The sequence below is a fragment of the Mesoplodon mirus genome, assembly GCF_964341445.2.
Source record: "Mesoplodon mirus genome assembly, chromosome: 15".
NCBI classification, from domain to species: domain Eukaryota; kingdom Metazoa; phylum Chordata; class Mammalia; order Artiodactyla; family Ziphiidae; genus Mesoplodon; species Mesoplodon mirus.
The window spans coordinates 82477043-82501726 of NC_138991.1; the positions used below are offsets into that span (position 1 = coordinate 82477043).

The 24684-nt window shown below is 45.6% G+C and overlaps 1 protein-coding gene across 4 annotated transcripts; it reads right to left on the reverse strand.

Moving 5' to 3' along the window:
* Nucleotides 1–7055: 7055 nt before the first annotated feature.
* LOC309817411 (small integral membrane protein 10-like protein 3) lies at nt 7056–24377 on the reverse strand (the record flags this gene model as incomplete). Of its 4 annotated transcripts, none has more annotated exons than XM_082645710.1 (2): nt 23804–23864; nt 7056–7936 (listed from the first exon to the last, which is right to left on the reverse strand). In XM_082645710.1, the coding sequence occupies exon 2, from the start codon at nt 7854–7856 to the stop codon at nt 7056–7058; it is 801 nt and encodes a 266-aa protein (XP_082501836.1). In that variant the 5' UTR covers nt 7857–7936; nt 23804–23864. The 4 variants fall into 4 exon arrangements, 3 of the variants coding, with proteins under 3 accessions (XP_082501836.1, XP_082501835.1, XP_082501837.1); XM_082645709.1 differs by lacking the exon at nt 23804–23864 and adding an exon at nt 23687–23789; XM_082645711.1 differs by lacking the exon at nt 23804–23864 and adding an exon at nt 23935–24236 and having other exon boundaries at nt 7786–7936.
* Nucleotides 24378–24684: the final 307 nt, after the last annotated feature.

A 24684-nucleotide genomic window follows, 5' to 3' on the forward strand; every position in this document is an offset into this window, starting at 1 on the left:
CTTCCGGACCAGGGCTGGAACCCGTGTCCCCTGCATCAGCAGGCGGATTCTTAACCACTGCGCCACCAGGGAAGTCCCACCACTGCTCTTGTTGATACGGTGTGAAAATGCAGTTCCATACTGAAAGTCGCTCTCCCGAATAAACACAAAACCACCAAATTCATTTTTCTAGCACATGGACCTTCTTGTTTCAAAGCACCAGCTAAGGGTATTGATTTAAAGAGTCACAATCTTATCGCTCTTGCTGAGCTTAACAAACCACAATGAACTGAACCAGTGCCAGCATTTTTACGTTCATTTTTGCTTAAGAATTTGGATAAACAAAATAACTGGAAAAAAAATCCCAAGACCTTCCCTGAAACAAGACACACCCTAAGTGAACACGTGGCTCCCTCTTGTGGCAAAAGCAGACCTCACATGCCCACTGCTGGGCTTGCTTCACACCCCACCCATTCATTCCCCTCAAATTAGCCAGCTACATTCAAATTACCCTGAATTAGTAAGATTACTAAAAACACACAGTCTGGGCAGTAGCGTCCCATCCACTGGGGCTGGCTGGCTTCAGTTGTTCAGAGGGAGGTGAGAATGTTCTGTTGAAATATGCCCAGAGTGATAAAGGCCACTTAGTAAAGTAGCTACTCGACCTTCCCATCCTACATTTGACCTCATCTGCCAACTTAAAACGCAACATGCATATGTACCCTTAGCGTCAAAAATAAGCATTACCTTCAAAACACATCCTAGGGGCTTCCCTGGTGGCGCAGTGGTTGGGAGTCGGCCTGCCGATGCAGGGGACGCGGGTTCGTGCACCGGTCCGGGAGGATCCCACATGCCACAGAGCGGCTGGGCCGGTGAGCCATGGCCACTGAGCCTGCGCGTCTGGAGCCTGTGCTCCACAACGGGAGAGGCCACAACAGTGAGAGGCCAGCGTACCGCAAAAAAAAAACAAAAACAAAAAAACACATCCTATACTGATGGACAGATTTTTTAAAAGAAAAATCAGGTTTCTTCAGTCACACCAAGAGCCGTTATCAAAGTGTTTCAACTATGAAAAAGTCGGGTTTTCCCACTGAGAGAAGGGGGCTCTCTGTGAGTTAACCCCCAGTCTCCCCCTCACCTGGCAGGTCCCTTGGCCCGAACGATTCTCATCCAGAACGAACCAGGCATTTTCATCCCTTGTTCTGGATCCCACTTCCTCCTCCCAACAAACTAAATCCAGAGCCAGAAGAGTTAAGTCATTTTTGGTGTCATACTCACCATATTAAATGATACAAATGTTAAAAAACAAAACAGCTGATTCCAACCTTCCAAGACCTTTTGTAGAGACAGTGTGAAAATACAGGCAATAAAGAGGCGGATCAGAGAATATAACACATCCAACCCAAATCAATATATACGCAGAACCAAAGGGAGGTGTCTGGTAAGATATTCTTGTTGGGAATCCCTTATTGAGGGAAAAAAGGAGAAGCTGATTTTAACAGAAACTCTAAATGTTTAAATGTTTTAAAATTCACGTATCTGCCAAACTTACCCTGCCTACCACTCAACTGGATGCAGGGACCAGAATGTGGTTCAATCTCCTCTCCCAAAGGCACCACAAGGCTGGAAAATGAGTTTGTTTCCCTTACCGCTGCAATCTCAGTTTCTAAGTGAATTCAGACAAGTGTATGTTTGCCCCATAGAGAACAAAGTACCTGCATGGAAAAGAAGCCAACTCCCCTCTTTTCTCAGATCACTGTCACATAGTCGTAGGTGTTTCTAAACAGGAATGAGTACTTATCAAGTCATGGGAGGGAGGTGGGGGGAAGTGACAAGGAACAGCGCTATGTCCTAGCTATGATATCCCCTTACATGTCCTACAAAGAACTAGACTTTTTTTTTTTAATATTTATTTATTTATTTGGCTGTTCTGGGTCTTAGTTGCGGCTTGCAGGATCTTCGTTGTGGTATGCAGGACTTTTTTTTTTTACTTTGCGGCATGCGGGATCTAGTTCCCTGACAAGGGATCAAACCCAGACCCCCGGCATTGGGATCGTGGAGTCTTAACCACTGGACCATCAGGGAAGTCCCAGAACTAGACTTTTCGATGCATCTGAGAATTTGGTTGAAAAGAGGCAGCAATGCAACTGTGATGGTTAATTTTACCTCACCTTGACGTGCTAAGTGATGCCCTGATAGCTGGTAAAACATTAATTCTGGGTATGTGAGAGTATTTCTGGAAGAGATTATTAGCACTTGAATCGGTGGATTGTGTAAAGATCACCCTCATCATTGCAGGTGGGCATCTAAAACGTTGAGGGCCTGAATAGAACAAAAAGGAGAAAGGGCAATTTTGCTCTTTGCTTGAGCTGAAAAAATCCACCTTCTTCTGCCCTTGGACATTGGTGTCCCTGGTTCTCAGGCCTTAGGACTTGGACTGAATGACACCACCAGCTTTCCTGAATCTCTTGTTTGCAGATGGCAGATGGTGAGACTTCTCAGCCTCCATTATCACGTAAGCCAATTCCTATCATATATCTCCTCATATCTATATCTGTATATCCTGTTGTTTGTTTTTTAAATATTGATTTATTTATTTGGTTGCACTGGGTCTTAGTTGCAGCAGGCAGGCTCTTTAGTTGCAGCTCTCAGGCTCCTTAGTTGCGGCATGCGTGTGGGATCTAGTTCCCTAACCAGGGATCAAACCTGGGCCCCCTGCATCAGGAGCTCAGAGTCTTAGCCACTGCTCTACCAGGGAAGTTCCTATCCTATTGTCTGTTTCTCTGGAGAATGACTAATACAGCAACTTAAGTCAAAGGAGCACAGAGACTTGCTGCTTTCTCCAAGTCATCTTAGATAAGCAGCTGTGGCAGAGTGCTTGTAATCTTAAAAATAATAGAAGACAAGCTTTAAGAGCTAGAAAACTGAGCCTGTTTCCAATCTTGAAGCAAACTACTTGTTTCTGATAGAAACAGAACACTTAGTAGGTGGATGGGGAAGGAAAAACAGGTTAAGCCCACTTCCATAAAAAAACTAAACGCATTGGGATTTCCCTGGTGGTGCAGTGGTTAAGAATCCGCCTGCCAATGCAGGGGACACGGGTTTGAGCCCTGGTCCGGGAAGATCCCACATGCTGCGGAGCAACTAAGCCCATGTGCCACAACAACTGAGCCTGCGCTCTAGAGCCCGCGAAGCACAACTACTGAGCCCGCAAGCCACAACTACGGAGCCTGCGTGCCACAACTGCTAAGCCTGCACCTAGAACCCACGAGCCACAACTACTGAGCCCACGTGCCACAACTACTGAAGCCTGCGCGCCTAAAGCCCGTACTCCGCAAGAGAAGCCACCACAGTGAGAAGCCCGCGCACCACAATGAAGAGTAGCCCCCGCTCACCGCAACTAGAGAAAGCCCACGCGTAGCAACGAAGACCCAACACAGCCAAAAATAAATAAACTAATTAAAAAACCAAAAAACGAAAAGCATTAAAGTTAACTGGAGAATTCCACTCTAATACTGTGGTGAGGCACAGCTCCCCTATAAAAATTCCTTGTCATGTACCTGAACAATTTAAAAAATGAACTGTAAAGAATCTACTCAAAATACAGGCAGAGCAGAACTACAGCCATGCCTGCTCCTACTCCTTAAACAAACCGCTGTTTACCATAAGTAACCAGCCCTCAAAGATGCCTCACACCCAATGGCACACGCTACAAAGATGAGGTGTGTGTCTGATCCGGCGGGGCCACCTCACACCCTCCCAACTCAACCCACAACACTTCAGTTAAAACACCTTGGTACGCCTCTATAAAGGAAGATCATTTGTTTCAGGATAAAGGAAACTTTATCCTACGAAGTTGACCTTTCCTAAGCAGTCAGGCCCTTTGCAAACAATATTCTCTAATTAAATTTCAGCTGAGCATATATACAGCTCAAGGGATAGTTTGCAGAGTTTGAAGTGCAAATAAGAGTGAACAGATGCTTTTTTAAAAAATAAATTTATTTTTGGCTGCATTGGGTCTTTGTTGCTGCATGCGGGCTTTTTCTCTAGTTGCGGCGAATGGGGGCTACTCTTTGCTGCAGTGTGCGGGCTTCTCATTGTGGTGGCTTCCCTTTGTTGTGGAGCACGGGCTCTAAGCATGCGGGCTTCAGTAGTTGCAGCACGTGGGCTCAGTAGTTGTGGCTTGCGGGCTCTAGAGCACAGGCTCAGTAGTTGTGGCGCATGGGCTTAGTTGCTCCACAGCATGTGGGATCTTCCCGGACCAGGGCTCAAACCCGTGTCCCCTGCATTGGCAGGTGGATTCTTAACTACTGCGCCACCAGGGAAGTCCAGAGATGCTTTTTTTAAAATTGATCCAATTCATCCAAGTTTCCACAAAATTGGAAAAAAGAGGTAACATTTTGGAAGCAAAGGAGAGCCAAGTAGAAGCAACCATCCTGTGAAATCTTATTTAGGCCTCTAACTTCAAATGGTTACATTGAATGTACAGATTATCACTTGGATGAGGTGTGTTTCAAAGCTTCCAGCACTGGCTGGTGTTTAAAGGCCATTTCCAGCTCTGAGTTCATATGGTTTAGGAGATCCCTTAGTTCTATTTCTTCTCCTTGGAAAGTTTAAGAAGAATTTAAAAATTATCTATGGCAAAGTGCAAAAAGAATCTTGTAGCACATTTCTTTTCCCTTTTTTTTTGGCGTGCCAAGAGGCTTGTGGGATCCTATTTCCCCGGCCAGAGAGCGAACCTGGGCCTTCAGCAGTGAAAGCACAGTCTTATTCACTGGACTGCCAGGGAAGTCCCCACATTTCTTACCCTCTGTGAAATTATAGTAAATGGTCTATATGCATTTTAGAATACACATGCCGAGCTCCAAAATACGCCTTGCTGCCTAGCTATAAAATCAAGTCACGTAAAGAATGATCGATTTAAACACAAGAGTTTCTTAATTTTTTATTCTCTATAGGCTTGCAACTTCATAATCACTTCAAGATCTCAACATTCATTCTAATGTTTTAAAAAAAAAAGATTTCATGATTTCCAAATGAGAATAACCGAGTCCAAGATTTTGTGCTATACTCTTTCTAAATTTAAAGTGATTGTGCTGTTCAATCTTTAAGAACAGAATCCATAAAGGCAAAAAAGAAGAAAATGCATATAAATGTCAGAACTTTTAAAACAGGCTTCCCTTAGTTTTCATTGCCAAAATGATACAACTTAAAATATTTCAAATGAGTGATCCCTTTTATAATTCAATCATGGAAATAATTTATTCAAAAGAATATCTTATTTCTCTGCTAATTGCCTCAAAAATTAAAATGTTTATAGAAGGCCTTCTTTCACAGTCATGAAACTTCATACACTATAGTTATCATCACCTCTCTACCCCAGAACTTTCCACAGGAGAGGCCACCTTCAGACAGAACTGGAACCAATATAGCACCAAAGGGAAAAATTTCAGCTTAGTATTAAGTGTATTAAAAAATTAATGTAAAAACAAAATATTGTGAGCTTTTCCACAAAGCTTTTAGAAAAGACACACCTTATTCTGATATAACCATATGAAAACACTTCAAGTTAATTTAGTTAATGCTAAGCAGGAAATTCTGTATTTGTTGTTTGCAACTAGTTGAAAATTTACAGACTTGGAATTTACAAAGCAAAATTTGAAAAAAGTTGATGAGTCATAGAAAGTTCCATCTCAAAGTAGCAGACTGAGATTAAAACAAAAAGGCCGGGGGGCAGGGAGAAGGTGTTGACAAGAAAACAGTTCCCACTCCGAAACACTGAAATGTGTCATCTCGTTTCACCACCCATGGGTGACCCCTAGGCGGAGTGTCCGCTAACCAGGGCTTTAATCGTTCAGTCAAGTCGGTGTCCTTTTAGACCGGCTAGAGATCGTTTTTTCCACAAGGGTTCTTACTTTGGGGCTCTCTGAGCGCACCCCCCGTAACCAAGGAGCACAATACAGCATTCCGTTACATCCGGGGAGGAAAGTGAGAGTTGAGTTCCAACGTAACTTGACGTTATGCTTTTCATTCTCTGCTTCCAATCTTCTAAATCAGCAAATGACTTTGTGCTAAAAGACTTGGGTATGAGGAGGGCAGCGTTAATAATGAAGACAAGGGAAACCAAGACTACACACGTAAAATCAGACATTTATTTGCTAAGGAACAGGTTTTATTTTTCATTTCCCCAGAACACTGAAATAGCACACGGTATAGTAATTTAGCACACAATATAAACTGATAGATGCAGTCAATAATTCCGAAAATGGTTAAGCCTTACTTTCGGACTCTTTAAAAACTTACGCTCTTAAGTGCCTTTTATCAAAGTGATCAACACACAACAAAAGGTGTTCTCTCAGAAAAAAATCTTAGTGTAAGAGATACCTCGACTCCTAGAAACTGGAAACCTTCTCTAAGGGAAATGCTTGATTTTTCTCTCTAACTGAGCCCCGGCAGACAGGCTCAAGCTCATTTTTTATCGTGAGTAACACTGCTAGGGTTCCTAGCTTGAGAAAGCGTTATCTAAAGGTAAGGTTAATATTGCAACTTTCACCGTAGGGCCTCCGTTTAAATTGCATGTCAAGTGGAAGGGAAGGGATGTGAGAAAAGAAATCAGATTTTGCTCAAATTATTCTGCAACATGGTAACAGCTTGCCATCAACTCAGCCTGGCTCAGAGTCGACTTTACAAATATCTACTTCCATTAGATGGTCAGAGACAGTCTAGAGAGACAGTGTCTGGGACAGTAGCCCTTTAGGATAGGCGCTGAAGGTAAATTAAAAACTTTGTTAAATCTTTTGATTCTAATCTGATATTTATATAGGATATATCAATATTCTCCTTGACATGGCTTCCCAATTCTGAGTGTCTTTCAAGCACAATTTAAAACTCAAAAATTTCCTTCCGTTATCAACCAGCTTTTCATGAGTTTCAATTCCACTGACTTTAAGTATGTCTGGTCATACAGACCAAAGCAGGAGCTTCATGGCTGCAACCTGTGCATCCAGACTTAATGCAAAAGAAATCATTCTAGGACAACTTTTTAAATTAATCTATTTTTATTGTTCTGCCTTACCTTAACTATGGCATAAGAGATTTGCTAATTCAGAAGCTTGTAGAGCCAGTAACGCCAGTGTTTCCTGCAGATCATCTGAGGTACTTTTTACACGTGACAGCATTTTCTTGTATTCTACTCTTTGCTCTGAAAACATGGGCTTTGAATGGCCAGGGAAAACACATTTTGTCTCATCATTCAAGAATATTTGGGGATGTGCGTGCAGCAGTGCAGACAGGATGGAACGCAGGCAAGAGGGTTCCAACTCAGAGTCCAGCTTCTCCAGAAAAGCGCTTGGTGGTTCATCCTCAGAAATCCCCACTTCTAACCATTTTTGATGGCTCGGGAGTCCTGACCCCCAAGGCTTCCCTCTGTGGCTCCGTCCCCCGTGGCTGTCAGTGGCCCTGGGCCCTTCTCCCAGCCAGTCCCTACCATAAGCTCCCCCGATGCCACAAGATGCCCCAGCAAAACGCTCTTCTGTGGGAGCAAAGAACAGATCCACAGTCTTGCTCTGAGCAGCTGCCAAAGCTGAATTTCTTCGTACTGGTTCTTGCAGATATGGAAGCACTTTGTTGCCATCGTGAAGCAAGAGGCTGACCTCACTCAGATCATTTTTCACTTCCAGTGATAACTCCTCGTTTTGTGAATTTCCATTGACATCGACCGCAGGCTTATTCATCCTGGAAGTTACATCTGATGGGCAAGCGCTCTCCTCCCACATTCTCTCACACAACAGTTCTCTGTACAGCAGTTTGTCCGAGTCATCGCCCGCTCCCTTCTCTTCCGCGAGGCAGGTGCTGAGAGTCCCCCTTCGGTCCCTCATGCTGTGTGTTCTCTGACACCCTGAGCCCCAGGACACGCCTGTCAGTCCACGGAAGGCCTTCAATGGATCTCAATATGAACCTGGAAAAGACCAACAAATTAAAGTGTAATCATGAAGACAAGGTCTTAAGAGAGTCCACACACAGCTATTTCCCAACAAATGCAAAGATCTCTTTGACAGTCTCCGGTACCCCAAGGATACCTACACTGTGAAAGAAAACAGGATATCAACCTACCAACCTACCAATTAGAAACCACAACAAAAAGAACAGTAGTTTATTAATGCAGTGTTTCCTAAAAATGCTTAAAAATAATACAAGTATACATTCTGAGGCTCTGCACTTTTCGTGGCAATAGTTATTCCTGTAGGTTCGATAAAAATCTGTCCTCCTGGGGGCTTCCCTGGTGGCACAGTGGTTAAGAATCCACCTGCCAATAGGAGACACGGGTTCGATCCCTGGTCCGGGATGATCCCACATACTGTGGAGCAACTAAGCCCAAGAGCCACAACTACTGAGCCCACGGGTCGCAACTACTGAGCCCATATGTCACAACTACTGAAGCCCACATGCCTAGAGCCCATGCACCGCAACGAAGAGGAGCCCCGCTCGCCACAACCAGAGAAAACCCGCACGCAGCAATGAAGACCCAACGCAGCCAAAAATAAATAAAATTAAAAAAAAAATCTGTCCTCCCTTTAACCAGGATAAATTGGATGACACAATTAGGCAACCAAGGTCTTACCAAAGTGTCCTATTTGAGAATGAGTCTCAGTGACTCAGGCACAACAAGCCACTTTTAAGGAATCCAGGGCAACTTTACTTATGGATCTGATGTCTACAAAGCCCTCCCAGGAAAACCAGCCTGGAGGGGTCCTGGGATCCAAGATTCCAGCCTCAGATCACTCGCCGGCTGGTCAAGAATCTCAGCAAATTTTGGAGCCTCCATAAGAGAAGAATTCACCCAGATTTTTATGTACTACAGGTAAAAATATGGCGGAGAAAGCTTCTTGGGCTTAGCTCCCCACTCTCAGATTCCACATGAAAACTTCTGGACAGAAGTTGATCTGTGACTTCACCAGCTGTTCAAGAGCAAACTCGAGGTGGCCCATGTGGTCACTGACCCTGAGGCACCTGCAAACCTACTGAGACCAGCCTTTTTTCTGTGACCAAGAATAATCTTTCTGTGACATTATGCTCCAAATGGGGAAGATGTAGGAAAAACTGTGAAAGGCTCTGAAATGGACCCCAAAACCAACATTACTGGGTGTGCTGTCTAGTGCGTCCTCTGCGTTATCTAATTTAACAGGGCTCCACAACTTTCTCTTTGATGCTTCACAGCTCTAAGTTGTAGAAAGCTTAAAAGGCAAGTGATTTCCTGTCCAAAGAAATGGAAATTAATATTGTCCAGAAGAATGCAACGGATTACTGCCCTAGGCATATTGACCAGTTTTACATCTATTTGTAAATTCACTTTAGCATTCCTGATTGTACCTATGTGTTTTGTCTAAATTCTGCTTTATACTGATTATAACATCTTACTAGTTCCCTCCTTAACTGATGACTTTTAAAAAGTGTCTGACACATGTTCCTTTAAAAAGGACATATAAATGTTTCAACTTAGAAATGTTTCAACTTAGAAAATACATACTTTGTATTCAGTAATTTTTCTAAGAGGCTAGCCTACGGAACAGCAACCTAACTAAAATGCAGTAACTCTTTTTGGAAGGAGGAGGGATGGAAATGTGGGTTCAGGTAGAAGAGAGCTGCATCCGACTCTTCTCCCACAGTAGGACAAAGACTAACTCAAAAAATGAAAAGTCAAGAAGCAACACTACGAGCGTGCAATTTAGAGACAGAGAAGTAAACACTAAGAGAACCAGCTGTAGCTGCAAGCAGTCGGCTGGATGGAGAAATGGGAGACAGGAAACTGCTGTTTCTCTTAACTAATCTTATGGCACCAGGAGACTCATTAAGCTTTATGACTGTGTAAGTTTTTTTTTTAAATTTAAAGAGTACACTGGGAAGAAAACACAGCAGGTAAGTATTATTGGAGGCTGAGGGAGAAAGCAAAGAAGGCTGAGCAACGGGGCTCAAAGAAGGCGGAGCCACTGAGGAGCAGGGCCAACAGTGAGAGGCAGCCCCCACCCTCACCCCCCGCCACCGTGCGACGGAGCTGGGCTGCATCCAGCAGGTGATGGGGGCCACAGGAGTTTTCAGCCAGGAAACGATGGCTAGATTTGCTTTTTAGATTAACTGCTCCAGCTGCAACGTGGTGGCTAGACTGGAAGGTATCACCTTAAACAGACCAATTAGGAAGCTATTCTAATACTCCAGGGGCAAAAAGGAAGTAAGCCTGTGAGAGTAAAGAGGGGAGAGAAACTGAAGAATCTTTTTTACGTTGGTGACTGACTAGGTGTAGAAGAAGGTGAGATGACCCGCAGGTTTCTTGACTTTCAGTCCTGGGTAATGAAGGTGCTATTAACCGCAAAGCGGGGGGGGGGGGCGGGGGGGAGCAGCAGGTCTGGAAGGCAGGGAAGGTGCTCAGACTGGGCAGCAGAGTTGGGCTGCGGGGCTCTGGCGAGCAGGTGGATCAGTAAATCCTTTACCTCAAGAGAGGTGTCAGAGCTGGGGACCCAGACTCAGAAGTCGCCAGCTCTGGGGAGGCAGATAAAATGACGGCCCGGTATAACAGGTCAAGAGAGAAGACAGAGGTACAGAAGGCAGGGGTCTCCAGGATCTAAAGACCAGATGGGCGAGGGGCCCACCAAAGCCTCTAAGGAGGGAGACTCAAAGCACCTAGGGAAAACCCAGGGTCGCGGACACCAATTGCGTTAAGTGCTTCAAAAAGAGGGCGGTTACATACATTTCCTGCACGAACAACTAAGTTAGCGTCAGGTAAACTCTGAAGAACTCTTCACTCACTCCACTAGGCCAGCGGCTGTTCAAGCGGGGTGCCCCCAACTCAAGGAGCATGGGAGAAAATATCAGAACACCTTTGCCTAGTTCATTTTTACCTTGTTCCCCTTGTAACTTTTTCTATGTTTTATAATATATACCATATTTTGGTAGAGCAAAATACATATTTATAAAAATAGTATATATATGCTTATTTATACCACAGAGATATATATATCTCCACAGGGCATGCTCAAAACTTTTTATCTGTACAAGTGTGACCATTATTACATATAACAACTGATACAAATATATTTGAGCAGTATGAAGCCATATTCAAACACAAGGTGCAATTCTTTTTTTTAAATTGAGATATAACTGACCTAAAATGTATTCATTTCAGGTGTACAACATAGTAAGTCGATATCTGTATATATTGCAAAATGATCACCACAAGTTAACATCCATCACCTCACATAGTTACGCTTGTACTTTTAAGAGGTGCAATTCCAGCTACGAATCAAAACAAACACTTTCAAAGTTCACCGAGTCCAATCTAATTAACTTCCCTTGACAGTTCTCTCAAATTAACTCTCCAAATCATGTTATTTTAAACCTTACATTTATTTTACTGATCTGAAATGTACTAAGAATGAACATTTTCCTGAAATGGAAGCATTCCTAAATATATTTTTAATACATATTAGAACAGGTTTTAAAAAAGTTCTTAAGAAAAACAGGTCACTTAATGTGGGCCAACTCTCAGGAAAATTAGTTTCTAACTACTTTTATTATGTCCTTGTATGAGGACTTAGTACCACTCAGAAAGATGAAGTGTTGCCAGAATTGTGTTAAAATATTTTGAATAAGATACTATTAATGTAATCATACATTCAATAATGATAGAATAAAATGCTTACTGAAGATCTCCTAGTCCTTTAGTAAATGCAGTAATAAACTACGTATTCAATTATCTTAACAAAAATACTTCAGTAGGTCAGGAAAACATTTTGGCTCTGAGCCCTCAACCAGCCACCTCTTTTGATATTAGACAGTTACATACATTACTTATATTTTGAGAGCCAGAAATAATTTTCAAGTAATTTCCAAACACGCAGTCATCTGTGAAATATTTTTTGTGGTTTATTCTCACTATACTTTTGAATACATACATCTTGGCACACTGTATCGTACCAAATAAAACATGCACAGTTATATAACTAAACATCCTCGGCCCCAGCTCTCCCATCATTTCCCACCCCTCAACCCCCATGTTAAGTCTACAAAATAATAAGCAGCATAAATTATGGCAAACCATCTTATCCACAAAAACTGACACACCCCCTCCCTGCCCCAGAATGAGGGAAGTCTATTCTGAAATTCAAGACAGTATGATTCAGGAAAAGCAAAGTGCAGGACTGGGAGTCAATTCCTGAACTTAAACTCTGTACCTCCCCGACAGGGGCCTCCCCCTGCCCCTCAGAGAATGACAACGGTTGAAAATGGCACCACCGAGGCCACAGGGGGTGAGGTGCAGGGAGACGAGGTTCTCTGGTGTGTCCACGATCCTCGGGGCGGACAGGAGCAGTCTCTCCCACCAGAGTCCCCACCTGTGGAGGCAGCTGACCTGCTGCATGACAACAGGCCTGACCCAGTTAGGCAGCTGTGCCCTCTTGGACGGCCTACACCTTACCTTCCCTAACCTGAGCTATTAATGGCCTCAGGGACGTGATGGGCTGGATACCACTGCTCTGGAAACTAAACATATCCCAGCCTCTGTGCTCTCAAAAGCCAGCTGGCAAGGCTATTCGCAAAGCGGGCTGGCGTGGGGCTGGGGGCGCAGACACAGCTAATGGAGCAGGGGCTGCCCGGCCAGGTTAGACAACAATGGGCTTGACGGGGGTCCTGCCTGGTGACAGCTCACAAATGCGCTCCAAGGCCACCTGGCTTCACGGCCTTTTTTTTTTAGTCGAAGTATAGTTGATTTACAATTTTATATTAATTTCAGGTGTACAGCATAGTGATTCAGTATTTTTACAGATGATACTCCATTAAAAGTTATTACAAGATGATGGCTATACAACATATCCTTGTTGCTTATCTATTTTATACATCATTGTTTGTATTTGTTAATCCCATACCCCTAATTTGCCCCCCACCGGTAACCACCAGTTCGTTTTCTGTACCTGTGAGTCTGTCTCTGCTTTGCGTGTACATTCAGTTGTGTTGTGTTTGGGTCCCACATATGGGTGATACGACACACTCACAGCTCCCAGAGGTGAGCATTAGCAGACCTGACCATCACTGAGCTCACCACTGAAGCATCAGCCTGAGGAGGCAGCTGACACACACAAGCTGAGTAACAAATTGCTCAAGTTGCTACACAGTTAAGAGGATGAGAAACAGGAAGGGCTGGGTCATCTCTGCGTTACACTGAATCATAAGCACAGGAAGCAGACCATAGGGACCGACTTCCTGCTGCAAACCACTCAGCGCATCCAAATCACACCTGTGCTCTAAGCTGGCTGTGCAGCTCCTGCGGGCCACTACTCTGTCCCCTGCTTCGGTCACCCACAGGCTCAAAGGTGCGCTCGCACGTCCGAGGGCCGAGAGGCGAGGAGGATGGCTGAGCTAGGCTGTGTCCTCTCTCCTCAGGATGTGTGAGGACTCTTCACGTGAAGGCACCCAGCATGTTCTCTGACCAGCAGCCTGTGGCATCCAAGAAACAGCTGCTGTTAGCGCCATTATCAGCAAGAGCATTAGAGGGAACCAGTGACAAAACGCTGCTGAGGGGTCTGTGAAGCAGAGAACAGAGGAGTGACCACTGGATGGCAACACGGAGGTGGCCTAAGCACGGACCAGCACACTGCAGTGGGGGACAGAGGCCAAGGTCCAGGCTGGAGTGGCCACAGCGGACGGGGAGCAACCAGAGGGCTCCCAGCACGGCCAGAGGGACCACGTGGTGCAGCACCTCCGTGGAGGGCAAGTTGGCAATGACTTTAAAAATCATTTACAAATGAATATAACCTTTCCTTTGGGATTCTACACCTATGATTTTTTGCTACAGATTCAATCAGCGAGCGTGCACCGAGCCCCTAAGCCAGGCGTTGTTCTAGGCGCTGGTATCAGGACAGTGCACCAAGCAGACAAAAAGGGCTCTGTCTTCTCGAAACTTGCTTTCTAGTGAATGTACGTACAAGGACAAGAACGTCACACACACGAGGTTTCTCCCGGCAGTGCTGTTCAAAGAACGGTCAGTTCAGATCAACGTCATACACCATATACCAGGATAAACTCCAACACTCTACATTTAAAAGTAAAACATGATATAATAGTACCAGAATAAATAACAGGTGAATCCCTTATATCTTTAGCATTTGGAAGGCCTTTCTAACTATGACAAAACCCAAAAGTCAGAGAAGATTGTTAAATTTGACTACATAAACTTCAGTATGGCAAAAACACACTATAAGCAAAGTCAAAAATATACTAACTGGAAAAAAATTTCAACTCTTATCCCAGACAACTGATAAGGTGTCTGCTAAGTCGGTGGGTTTCTTGGTGGCTCCAAGAAACCCACCAACAACCCACCAGAAAAATGGGTAAAGAACATGTATAGTTCACACACAAAGAGATGCTAACGAGCTTTTCTCTCACACCGCCTCTTCCTTTAAGGCAGGCAAGCCTGTTGGCTCAAACACCAAGATACAACCACAGTGCAACCTCCTCCCACCACCTCCCCTGCTGCGCCCTGAGAAGCCACCAGCATCCTCTCCTGTAAATCTAAGGGTCTCCCTGCTTCCACCCTCCACTCTACCGTGAAGTAAGGGTGATCTCTTTGAAACGGCTGGACGCAGAGTTACTATATGACCCAGCAATTCCACCCCTAGGTACATAACCAAGAGAAATGAAAACACATGCCCACACAACACCTGTATGAGCACACCTCGCTTTATTACGTTTCACAGTGCTTTTTACAAACTGAAGGTTTATGGCAACCCTGCATTGAGCAAGTCTATTGGCGCCATTTTTCCAACAGCATTTGCTCACTTCGTATCTGCACATTTTGGTAATTCCTGCAATACTTCCAACTTTTTCATTACTATTGTATTTGTAATGGAGGTCTGTGATCAGTGACCTCTGATGTTACTACGGCAAAATGATGACGACTCAATGGAGGCTCAGATGATGGTCAGCGTTTTCTGGCAATCAAGTATTTTTTAATTAAGGTATGTCCACTTTTTAGACATAATGCTATTGCACATTTAATAGACTACCATATAGCGTAAACATAACTTTTACATGCACTGGGAAACCAAAAAGTTCACATGACTCGCTTTAGCACGATAACCGCTTTATTGCAGTGGTCTGGAACCAAACCCACAATACCTAAGGTGTGCCTGTAGAATGTACATGGCATTACTCATAACAGCCAAAAAGTGAAAAACATCCAAAAGTTGAAGAAACAACTGACGGACATAAAAGACAAGACTAAGGAAATTACAGATTGGATGAGACTAAGGCATGGCAACTAAATGCACTGTGGGATCCAGGGACAGAAAAAAATTCACTGGTGGAAATAACTGGTGAAATCCAAATAGTACTGCACCAACGTTAACTTCTTAGTTCTGATGCCTGTACTCTGGCCAGGTAAGATGTCAACATTAGAGGAAGCTTGGGGAAGGGTCTATGGGAACTCCCTGCACTGATTTGCAACTTCTGTAAGTCAAATTACTTCAAAGTAAAAAACTAAGCAACAAACCAAAAAAGTGATCTGTTCTGTCTGGGATTTATTTAGAATACTCCAGTGTGGGGTGATTAGATGGACACAGTGCAGGACTGGGGAGAAGAGATAAAACAGGATTAGCAAAGAGCTGATCCTTACTGAAAAGAAGTGATGGATACATGGGGTTCATTAGACTACAGGTGGCCCTCCATATCTGCAAGTTCCGCATCTGAGGATTCAACCAAGAGGAAATAGAAAAAAACAGAATTTGGGGGGGGGGGGAGGGAAAATTTCCAGAAAGTTCCAAAAAGCAAAACTTGAATTTGCTGTGTGCTAGCAACTATTTACATAGCACTTATGTTGTGTTCACAACTATTTAGATAGCATTTACATTGTATTAGGTATTAAAAGTAATCTAGAGATGATTTAAAGTATAAGGGAGGATGTACACAGGTTACATGCAAATACTACAAGGTTTTATACAAGGGACTTGAGCATCCGTGGATTTTGGTATCCCCAGGGGTCCTGAAACCAACCCTTTGCAGGTACCAAGGGACAACTGTACTCCACTTCTGTGTATATTGAATATTCCCATAATAAAGGTTTTTTAAAAATATGATCTTTAGAGAATTCCCTGGCGGTCCAGTGGTTAGGACTCGGTGCTTTCACTGCTGGGGCTTGGGTTCAATCCCTGGTTGGCAAACTAAGATTCCGCAAGCCATGCTGCGCAGGGGGGAAAAAAAAGAGATCCTTAAAAGAAAAAATAAACCTTTTTTTTTTTAAAGAAGAAAAAAATGATCCTTTATAAAAGCAAATCAGATTAGGTCACATCTCAGTGAAATGTTTCCCATTTCACTCAGAGTAAGCCAAAATCCTTAAAAATGTACAAGCCACTGGACCCTGGCCACACCCCCAAGTTTGTTACTGTGATCATACAAGAACAAAGTTGAGAATAGGCTCTTAGAAACCTCTATGGCAACTTAACTCTGCCGCAACAACCAACAGCATAATCACTTTTCTAGCACTTTTTAAAAAACTGCAGTAAAACACACATAAAATCTACCATCCATCCCCACCACACAGCTCCAGAACTCTTTCATCATTCCAAACGAGAACTGTTTCCATTAAACAGTTCCATTCCCCCTCCTCCAGCCCCTGGCAACCACCTTCTACATTCTGTCTCTATGAATAGTGTCCCTAAGGTTCATCAAGCTGTAGCAGGTATCAGAACTTTATTCCTGGGACTTCCCTGGTGGTCCAGTGGTTAAGACTCCTTGCTTCCACTGCAGGGGGCACGGGTTCGACCACTGGTCAGGGAACTAAGATCCTGCAAGCCGCACGGTGCAGCCAAACAAGAACTTTATTCCTTTTCAAAGATGTCCAGTTTTGCACTGGAAGTATAAAGCGTTCTGTTTACCCACTCATCTGCTGATGGACACTTGGACCGTATCTACTGTTTGGCTGCTGTCCATAGTGCTGCTATGAACATTGGAGGCCAAGCGCCTGAGCCCCCGTTTTCAAATCTTTGGGGTATACGCCCACCAGTGAACTTGCTGAATCATACAGTGATTCTATGTTTAACTTTCTGAGGACTTGCCAAACGGTTTTCCATAGCAACTGCACCATTTCACATTCCCACCAACAGTGCACAAGGGTTTTAATCTCTCCACATCCTCCCCGTTCTTTCCCTCCCCCTCCCCCCATAATAGCCACACTAATGGGTGTGAAGTAGCATCTCGTTGTGGCTTTGATTTGCAGTTCCCTAATTCTTCTCTCCTAGCGCTGGATTTTATTACCGCCCTGGCAGAGAGGCATCCTAGGGGCTGTGCCAGGCCAGGCGAGGGCTGGGCAGGGAGAGTGTTTCTCAGCCTGTGTGGCTGGGCTCAGATTTGGAACTGGAGCAGTTAGTGAGGGCTCTTGGAGACTGAGCCTGGCGTGGGGGTCCCCGGGTCTGGGTGGGGATATTCTGTCAGTGAGAAACGAGTGCTCACTCACCCTTCAGGTCCATGAGTGTCCCTGGAGCGGGATGGGGAGAGATGGGAGGAGCCGAGTCTCAGGGAGAGAAGTTGACCCGGTGGGTCTGTGAGAGCCCAGAGGCAGGGGGACACTGCGTCCACATCTTGCAGGGCTGGTATGGGGAGAGGAGCCTGGCCACCAGGGCCCCTCCTCTGGGCATCCCATGGGGCCACAAGGCTGAAGTGGGCAAGCTGGGGCTCAGAGGTCATCATAATGATGTGCCAGGGCCTCACCATAGTTGGTGGACTGGCTGCCCACAAACATGTTCCAATTGCCCATCTTTTCCTGGGTTTACTTGCCACTGATATATCTTCTTTGGAGAAATGTCTATTCAAGTCCTTTGCCAATTTTTGGATTGGGTTTTTTGTTGTTGTTGAGTTGTAAGAGTTCTTTACATATTTTGGACATTAATCCTTAACATATATATGGTTTGCAAACACAGGTGACCCTTGAACAACTTGGGGGCTAGGGACATTGACCCTCCGCACAGTCGAAAATCTGAGTACAACTTTAGAGCAACCCTTCCTATATGTGGTTCCTCTGTCTTTGCAGTTCCACATCTGAAGATTCAACCAACCTCAGATGACGCAGTGTTAGTATACACTACTGAAAAAATTCTGCGTATTAGTGGACCTGCACGGTTCAAACCTATGTTCTTCAAGGGTCAACTATACTTTCTCCCATTCTGTGAGTTGCCTCTTTCACTCTCTTGATAGTATCCTTTGATGAACCAATGTCTAATATTCACAAAGTCCAATTTATCTTTTTCTTTTGTTGCCTGTGCTTTTGGCAAGAAATCATTGCCAAATTCAGTATCACGAAGATTTTCCCCTACATTCTAAGAGTTTTATAGTTTTAGTTCTTATGTTTAAAAGCAAATCATTTCTATTGGATCTCACAAACCTATCAGGAGGTGCTATGGTCTGAATGTTTGTAACCCCCCAAAATTCATATGCTGAACCCCTAACCTCCAAAGATGATGGTATTAGGAGGTGAGTGAGATTATTTTTTTTTAAATTATTTTTGGCTGCGTTGGGTCTTTGTCACTGTGCGCGAGCTTTCTCTAGTTGCGGCGAGCGGGGGCTACTCTTCGTTGCAGTGTGCGGGCTTCTCATTGCAGTGGCTTCTCTTGTTGCAGAGCATGGGCTATAGGCACGCAGGCTTCAGTAGTTGTGGCACACGGGCTCAGTAGTCGTGGCGCACGGGCTTAGTTGCTCCACGGCCATATGGGATCTTCCCGGACCAGGGCTCAAACCCGTGTCCCGTGCACTGGCAGGCAGATTCTTAACCACTGTGCCACCAGGGAAGCCGCAATTAATGTTCTTATCAAAAGATGCCACAGAGATCCCTAGCCCCTTCTACCATGTGAGGACACAGCAAGAAGGCACTGGCTACGAACCAGGAGGACGCTCAAGAGACCTTGACCATACTGGTGCCTTGATCTTGGACTTCTCGGCCTCCAGAACTGCGAGAAATTAATGTTTGTTGTTTACAAGCCATCCAGTCTGTGGAGGTGAAGAAACACTGGCCCTTCTGCACAGATCATGTGAGGAGGAATGCCCAGGCTCTCTCCTGAGTTAGGGCTGCCTCCTGGTCCTGGAATGCTTCTCCCTGCTCTAGGTATTGACAAGTGTATTTATGAAAAAATTTTTAAATGTGGTACTACTTAGATGGTTTTTAAACTTGCTTTTCTTCACTGTATACTTGGTGGATACCTTTTAACATTAGTACATATAGACCTAATTCATATACTTTAACATCTGCTTGAACCATTATGTGAGAATTTATTTCTAAGACTTTTTAAAAACTTGAGTCAAGGATACAGGTGTTCACTGTACTATTCTTTCAAATCTTATGCAGGTTAAAAAATTTTTTAAATCTACTTCAACCGATCTTTATAGGTGGAACTTTTTTCAAAAGTTTATGAAAAACCATGATTATGAATTCCCTTGAAAGATAGGAAAGATTCCATGGTATTTTTATGTGTTCTACATGTTTGGAATTTTCCATCTCAAAGTATATAGCTGTTCAATACCCCAGAAGCCAGAACAAACTCCTACGTTTAACTGAGCTCATGCTTTTGACTTTGTCTCTTAAGGTTTTATGATGTTCCTTAATAGTCTATAATTTCCTCCAACTTTCTTCCAGGAGCTTGATGTAGGTCAAGCAACAAAATAAAACTCATTTCAAGCTGCAGTCGACCCTTAAACAGGGCCTTGGAATCTTTACTACTTTTTGAAATTGTCTGGCCATAAGATGATTTCAATTAGTCAAGGCCAACGTCCTGGCAGTCCAAGGCACACGAGCCTCTCAGTCCCAGCCTCCGGCCACCTCCCGCTGCCCTGGGACACGCAGAGCTCTCGCACGGGCTGCAAGGCTTCTCTGCTAAGCCGGGCATCTCCGTGGCTAAAGCCCTCATCCCCTTCACGTTTTGCTCATCGCTGAGGCCCACTCTGAATGCTCTATTTGGAACCGCACCCAGTTTCCCCAGCCCTGCGTGCATTCCTCAACTCTTTTTACCTGGTTGGAAGGAATGAATATAGATTTTCAAGTGATAGGTGAACACTGAAACCTATGGAGCTATGGATCTAGAAAGTCCTCTGGAGAGAGGAGGCTGTAGAAGAGCAGTTAGAAACAAAACAGGGGGCTTCCCTGGTGGTGCAGTGGTTGAGAGTCTGCCTGCCAATGCAGGGGACAAGGGTTCGAGCCCTGGTCTGGGAGGATCCCACATGCCGCGGAGCAGCTAGCCCCGTGAGCCACAATTACTGAGCCTGTGCGTCTGGAGCCTGTGCTCCGCAACAAGAGAGGCCGCGATAGTGAGAGGCCCGCGCACCGCGATGAAGAGTGGCCCCCGCTTGCCGCAACTAGAGAAAGCCCTCGCACAGAAACGAAGACCCAACACAGCCATAAATAAATAAATAAAATTTTTTTAAAAAGCAAAAGAAATCTGAATGAAGTATGGTCTTAAAAAAAAAAAAAGAATAAATAGCCTTTAAAAAAAAAAAAAAGAAACAAAACAGGGAGACAGGCCGTAGAGGACGGGCCAAGAGAGGTTCTCGGCCTGGCAAGCTCAGCACAGGGCCGTGGGGCTGACTGCTCAGAGAGCCAAGGCCACAGCTTGGTCTGACAACTATCCCTCATCTTCACAATGTCATCTTCTCTAGCTGTTCTCTTCCAGGCCTCCTCTTTTAATGATTACGCGAATCTAGGTGAACTGGGGCTAAGATACTTGATTATTTCCACAGGCAACGTAACTGAAACATTGTAGGCATAACTTGTTCAATTATAGCAGGTTCTCAGAGCACTTTTTTTCATCTTCCTTTTACTACATTTAGTATTTGGTATGGATTCTCATTTTTTCACTGCCTTGTATTTCAGATTATATATAAATAAGTAGGATGCTAACGACTCTAGGAGATTAAGCCTTGCTTGCAAACAGTATTTTTAAATCATAGCCCTTCTCAGTTCACAAAGCCCCTTTGCATCTATTTTCTCATTTAATCACTCTCAAATTGAAGAAGAGGTACCAATCTCCTGAAAATGCCTGGCTACCCCACTGACAGCTGGTTTGGGGGTCCTGAGTAAACACGTGGGACACAGACTCCTTTATTCATTATTACTCACAAAACAGCCTCCAGCGCCCCTGCAAGGAAGAGGATGGACAGAGTGTCCTGAGTAGGCATGTGGCGGTGAGCTGGCCTGTCCCCTGACTCCTGTCCCCTATTTCCTGTTGCACTTCTCTTTACCAGAAGCCAGAATCATTAAACCCTCAAGTCAGGTAAGTTAATGGTCTTCCACCAATGAACAGAAACTCTAAACCTGCAGGGGAGTTTAAAGCAGCAGATGGAAATGTTACAGTAAAGAGACACCCCAACTCCCACCCTGCCCCCCTCAGCATGCGACAGGCTGCTGCTGCACTTGATCCAAGCCCAAGATCACACCTAAAATCCTCACGTAGTTCTCAGACAGCCCTCCCCCAAGGAACCCGGCGACCACCTTGTCTGGGTCTCCCCACCTCCCACTCACCCCTGAACTGACCAACAAAGCCCACACTCTACAGCCAGAGCGTCCGAATTCCCCAGTACTCTAAAGCTGTGCTGTACCTGGACGATGACCTGACATCAAGTCCACCAAGTCACCCATTAGCCTGGTGTACCCAGCTCTCCCTACTGCCCACGCCACTCCTCACAGAGCCAACTCCCCGCCTCCAAAATGCATTTACCCTCCATCATGACAGTGCAAACTCCTTGTTATGAAATCTGTATTTGAACAACCTTTCCAGAGATTATCCTACTGCCTTACAAGCAACTGAGCGATCTGGAAACCCTCATCATTATAACAGGAACGGACTCCAATGCTCCTTGTTGATTTGAAACAAACAAGCCTTCAGCACTCCTGCCGTGAAGAGAGTAGCTGCAAGATCATACCGATTTGGTGACCCCAAAAGACCCCTCTGAAAGGAGAAGCCGGGTGTGAGAATGTATCAGCATTCAAAGAGCCAGGGAAGAACACTCGAGGTGGAAAGAACAGCGAGTGCAAGTGCCCAGGGGCTGGAAGGGGCTCGGTGCATGCTAAGAGTAGATAGGAAAATAAGAGACACAATAGCAAGCAAGGAACAGGCCAGGGGAGAGGTTAGAAAGGTGGACAGAAATCAGATCTGCAGGACAGAAACATGTGAACTGCAGTCCACATGCAATGGGAAGCAGTTTTTGTTTTCTGTTTTTTTGTGAGGAATGACACAATCTGATTTATATTTTTAAAAGACTTCTCTACGGGCCCTGTGGAGAATAGATGGAGGCACGTGCAGTAGTCCAGGTGAGTGATTATAGTAGCTTGGACTAGGGAAGTGGTCATACATAGCTAAGTAAGCATATGAGAAAGCTAATTTTTTTTTAATGGTACAAAACTGCGTATTCTCAACATTACGTAGGTTTTCTCTTACAGTCATTCTTGTGATTTTTACAGACGACTGCAAATTATAAATGTAACACTAGAACAAGAGTTTCCAAAGTGGAGCTTGGGGTCAAATATTTTGTTTTGCCCACAGTTTATTTTTTGTTAAGTTGATATTTAAAGATCAGGATTTCCAAGTTCTCTTGTAAATTGCTATATCTGACAAACAACAGTTGGCTAGTGACAAGTGGATAGAGCACAGGCTTTCTGATTTATCCCAGTCCCCACTCCCAGCGCCCTTCTTTACACGATGATACCACATGCTGGAAAGGTATCGAGTTTTCTACTCCTTCTGTCAGGCACCACTTAAGAATGCCACAAGTCCCTGCTCACATAAAAGTATCTCAGTTTGGACCCTGAAATAGAGAGGCAGGTTCATCCCAACTCACCTGAACACAATTTTGATGAACAGTGGGTTTTAAGTTTTATGTGGCCTGCCAGCACCAGTGAGAGGCACCCAAAACCTGACAGTTCAAGCTTAGAGACAATTATATTCTGATACAACTAAACCAAAGGGAAAAAGGAAAACACCTGCCCCACCCATGTCAATACTGCGGAGTCCTACTGCTCAGGCTTCCTCATTTTGCACACCAGGGAGCAACACAAATACTGCCAGACTGTAAGCTCTCGATGGACAGGGACCCATCCCTCCATCACAGAGCCCGTGCCTGGCACACAGCAGACACTCCACCATGTGAAAACGAAATCCAAGACACGCTCAGCACTTGGCCATCTATGACACACTCGGAAAGGAATAATTCTCAATTTGATGACTTTCCATTCCACTAGAAAAAGGCATCTGGAATTTGAGGGATGTAGAAATGTCAATCATTTATAGCAAAGATGATCTCCAAGGTGCTGGGTGTGTGTGTGTGTATACTATTTCACACCTGAACTGCTTCGAACCTCTGAACCTTTGCCTCTCTACCTCCTTCCACCTGGTTTTCTCTCATCACCCCCACTCCTTTCACCACCACCCACCCCCGCCAGGATAAATGAGATACCTCCAGCAGAACACTGGTTAACATTAATTAATCTCTCTTTAAGTTTTAATTCTTTTCAAAGCTTCGTAAAGTTTGGGAACTAGAAAAGTCAACCATAAACGCACCCCCCACCCCCGCGCCCCAGAATTTGTAATTTTCTGGGCAAAATTTCCTCTTCAGGGCCAGGGCCTTTGGTGCCCGTGGCAGCATCCACCTGCCTGGCCGCGGACCCCACGCCCCAGCCGCAGGCCCTTACCCGAGGCAGGCCGCTCCACGTCCCCACCCCGCCTCGTTTGCGGAACAGGGATAACAATAACCTCAGCGGGTTTTTCCCCCGTGGGGTTGCGAGAGAAATGCACGGCGTTTGGCATACATTCAGCATCCAGCTTGGCAGCTCCCGGCGGCATCTTCATCGTCCTGGGCGAGGTGGGCCGGGCCGCGCTGGGCGGACCGGCGCTAGGGGAGGGTCGGGGGACAGGGGCCGGGCGGGCGCGGCTCACCCACCTGCAGGCGGACGTTGAGCATCATGGAAGCCACGATGTAGAGGTAGGGGAAGTTGATGCGCAACCGCCAGGCCAGGTCGAAAAAGATGAGCAGCGTGCGGGTCAGCCCCTTGCAGAAGACCCCATAGGAGCGGGCGGCGGCCGAGCGCGACAGCCGGACAGCCAGGCCCGACAGAGCCGCCGCCATATAGACCGGCGCCCGCCGCCCGCCCGCCGCGCACCGACCGGCCGCGGACCCGGCCCTCCCGGCGCTCCGAAGCCCGCCCGCCCGCCCGCCCTCTGGGCGCCGCGACGCCTCCGGGCCTCTGCCCCGGCCGCTGGCCCGCTCTGAGGGAGCGAAGGAGGCGGCGGTGAGGCGGGCGGGCGGGCCGCGGGGAAGGGAGTCCACGGGGAGGGGAATCAGCACGTCATGCTCGGGAAAGCGCCTCTGCGAGCCAGGGCCAGGTCCCAGCCCGGCCGCGCAACCTAACGTCACAATGCCCGCGCCGCGCCTGCGTGCCCCGGCCCCGCCCCCGAGGCTCCGCCCAGGCCCCGCCCCCGCTTACCTTCCCCAGGTGAGAAGCGCATGCGTGGACTAGGTGGCGCGAAGAGGCCAGCTGATGCGCTGTGTTCGTCCGCCCCCTAGTGGAGGAGCTGAGGAGCTGAACAGTGGGTTTAGGGTGGCACAACGACGTGAATGTACTTGATGTTGCTGAACTTTAAAATTATTAGAATAGTAAATTTTGTGTTATGTGAAAAAAGTAAAAAAGGA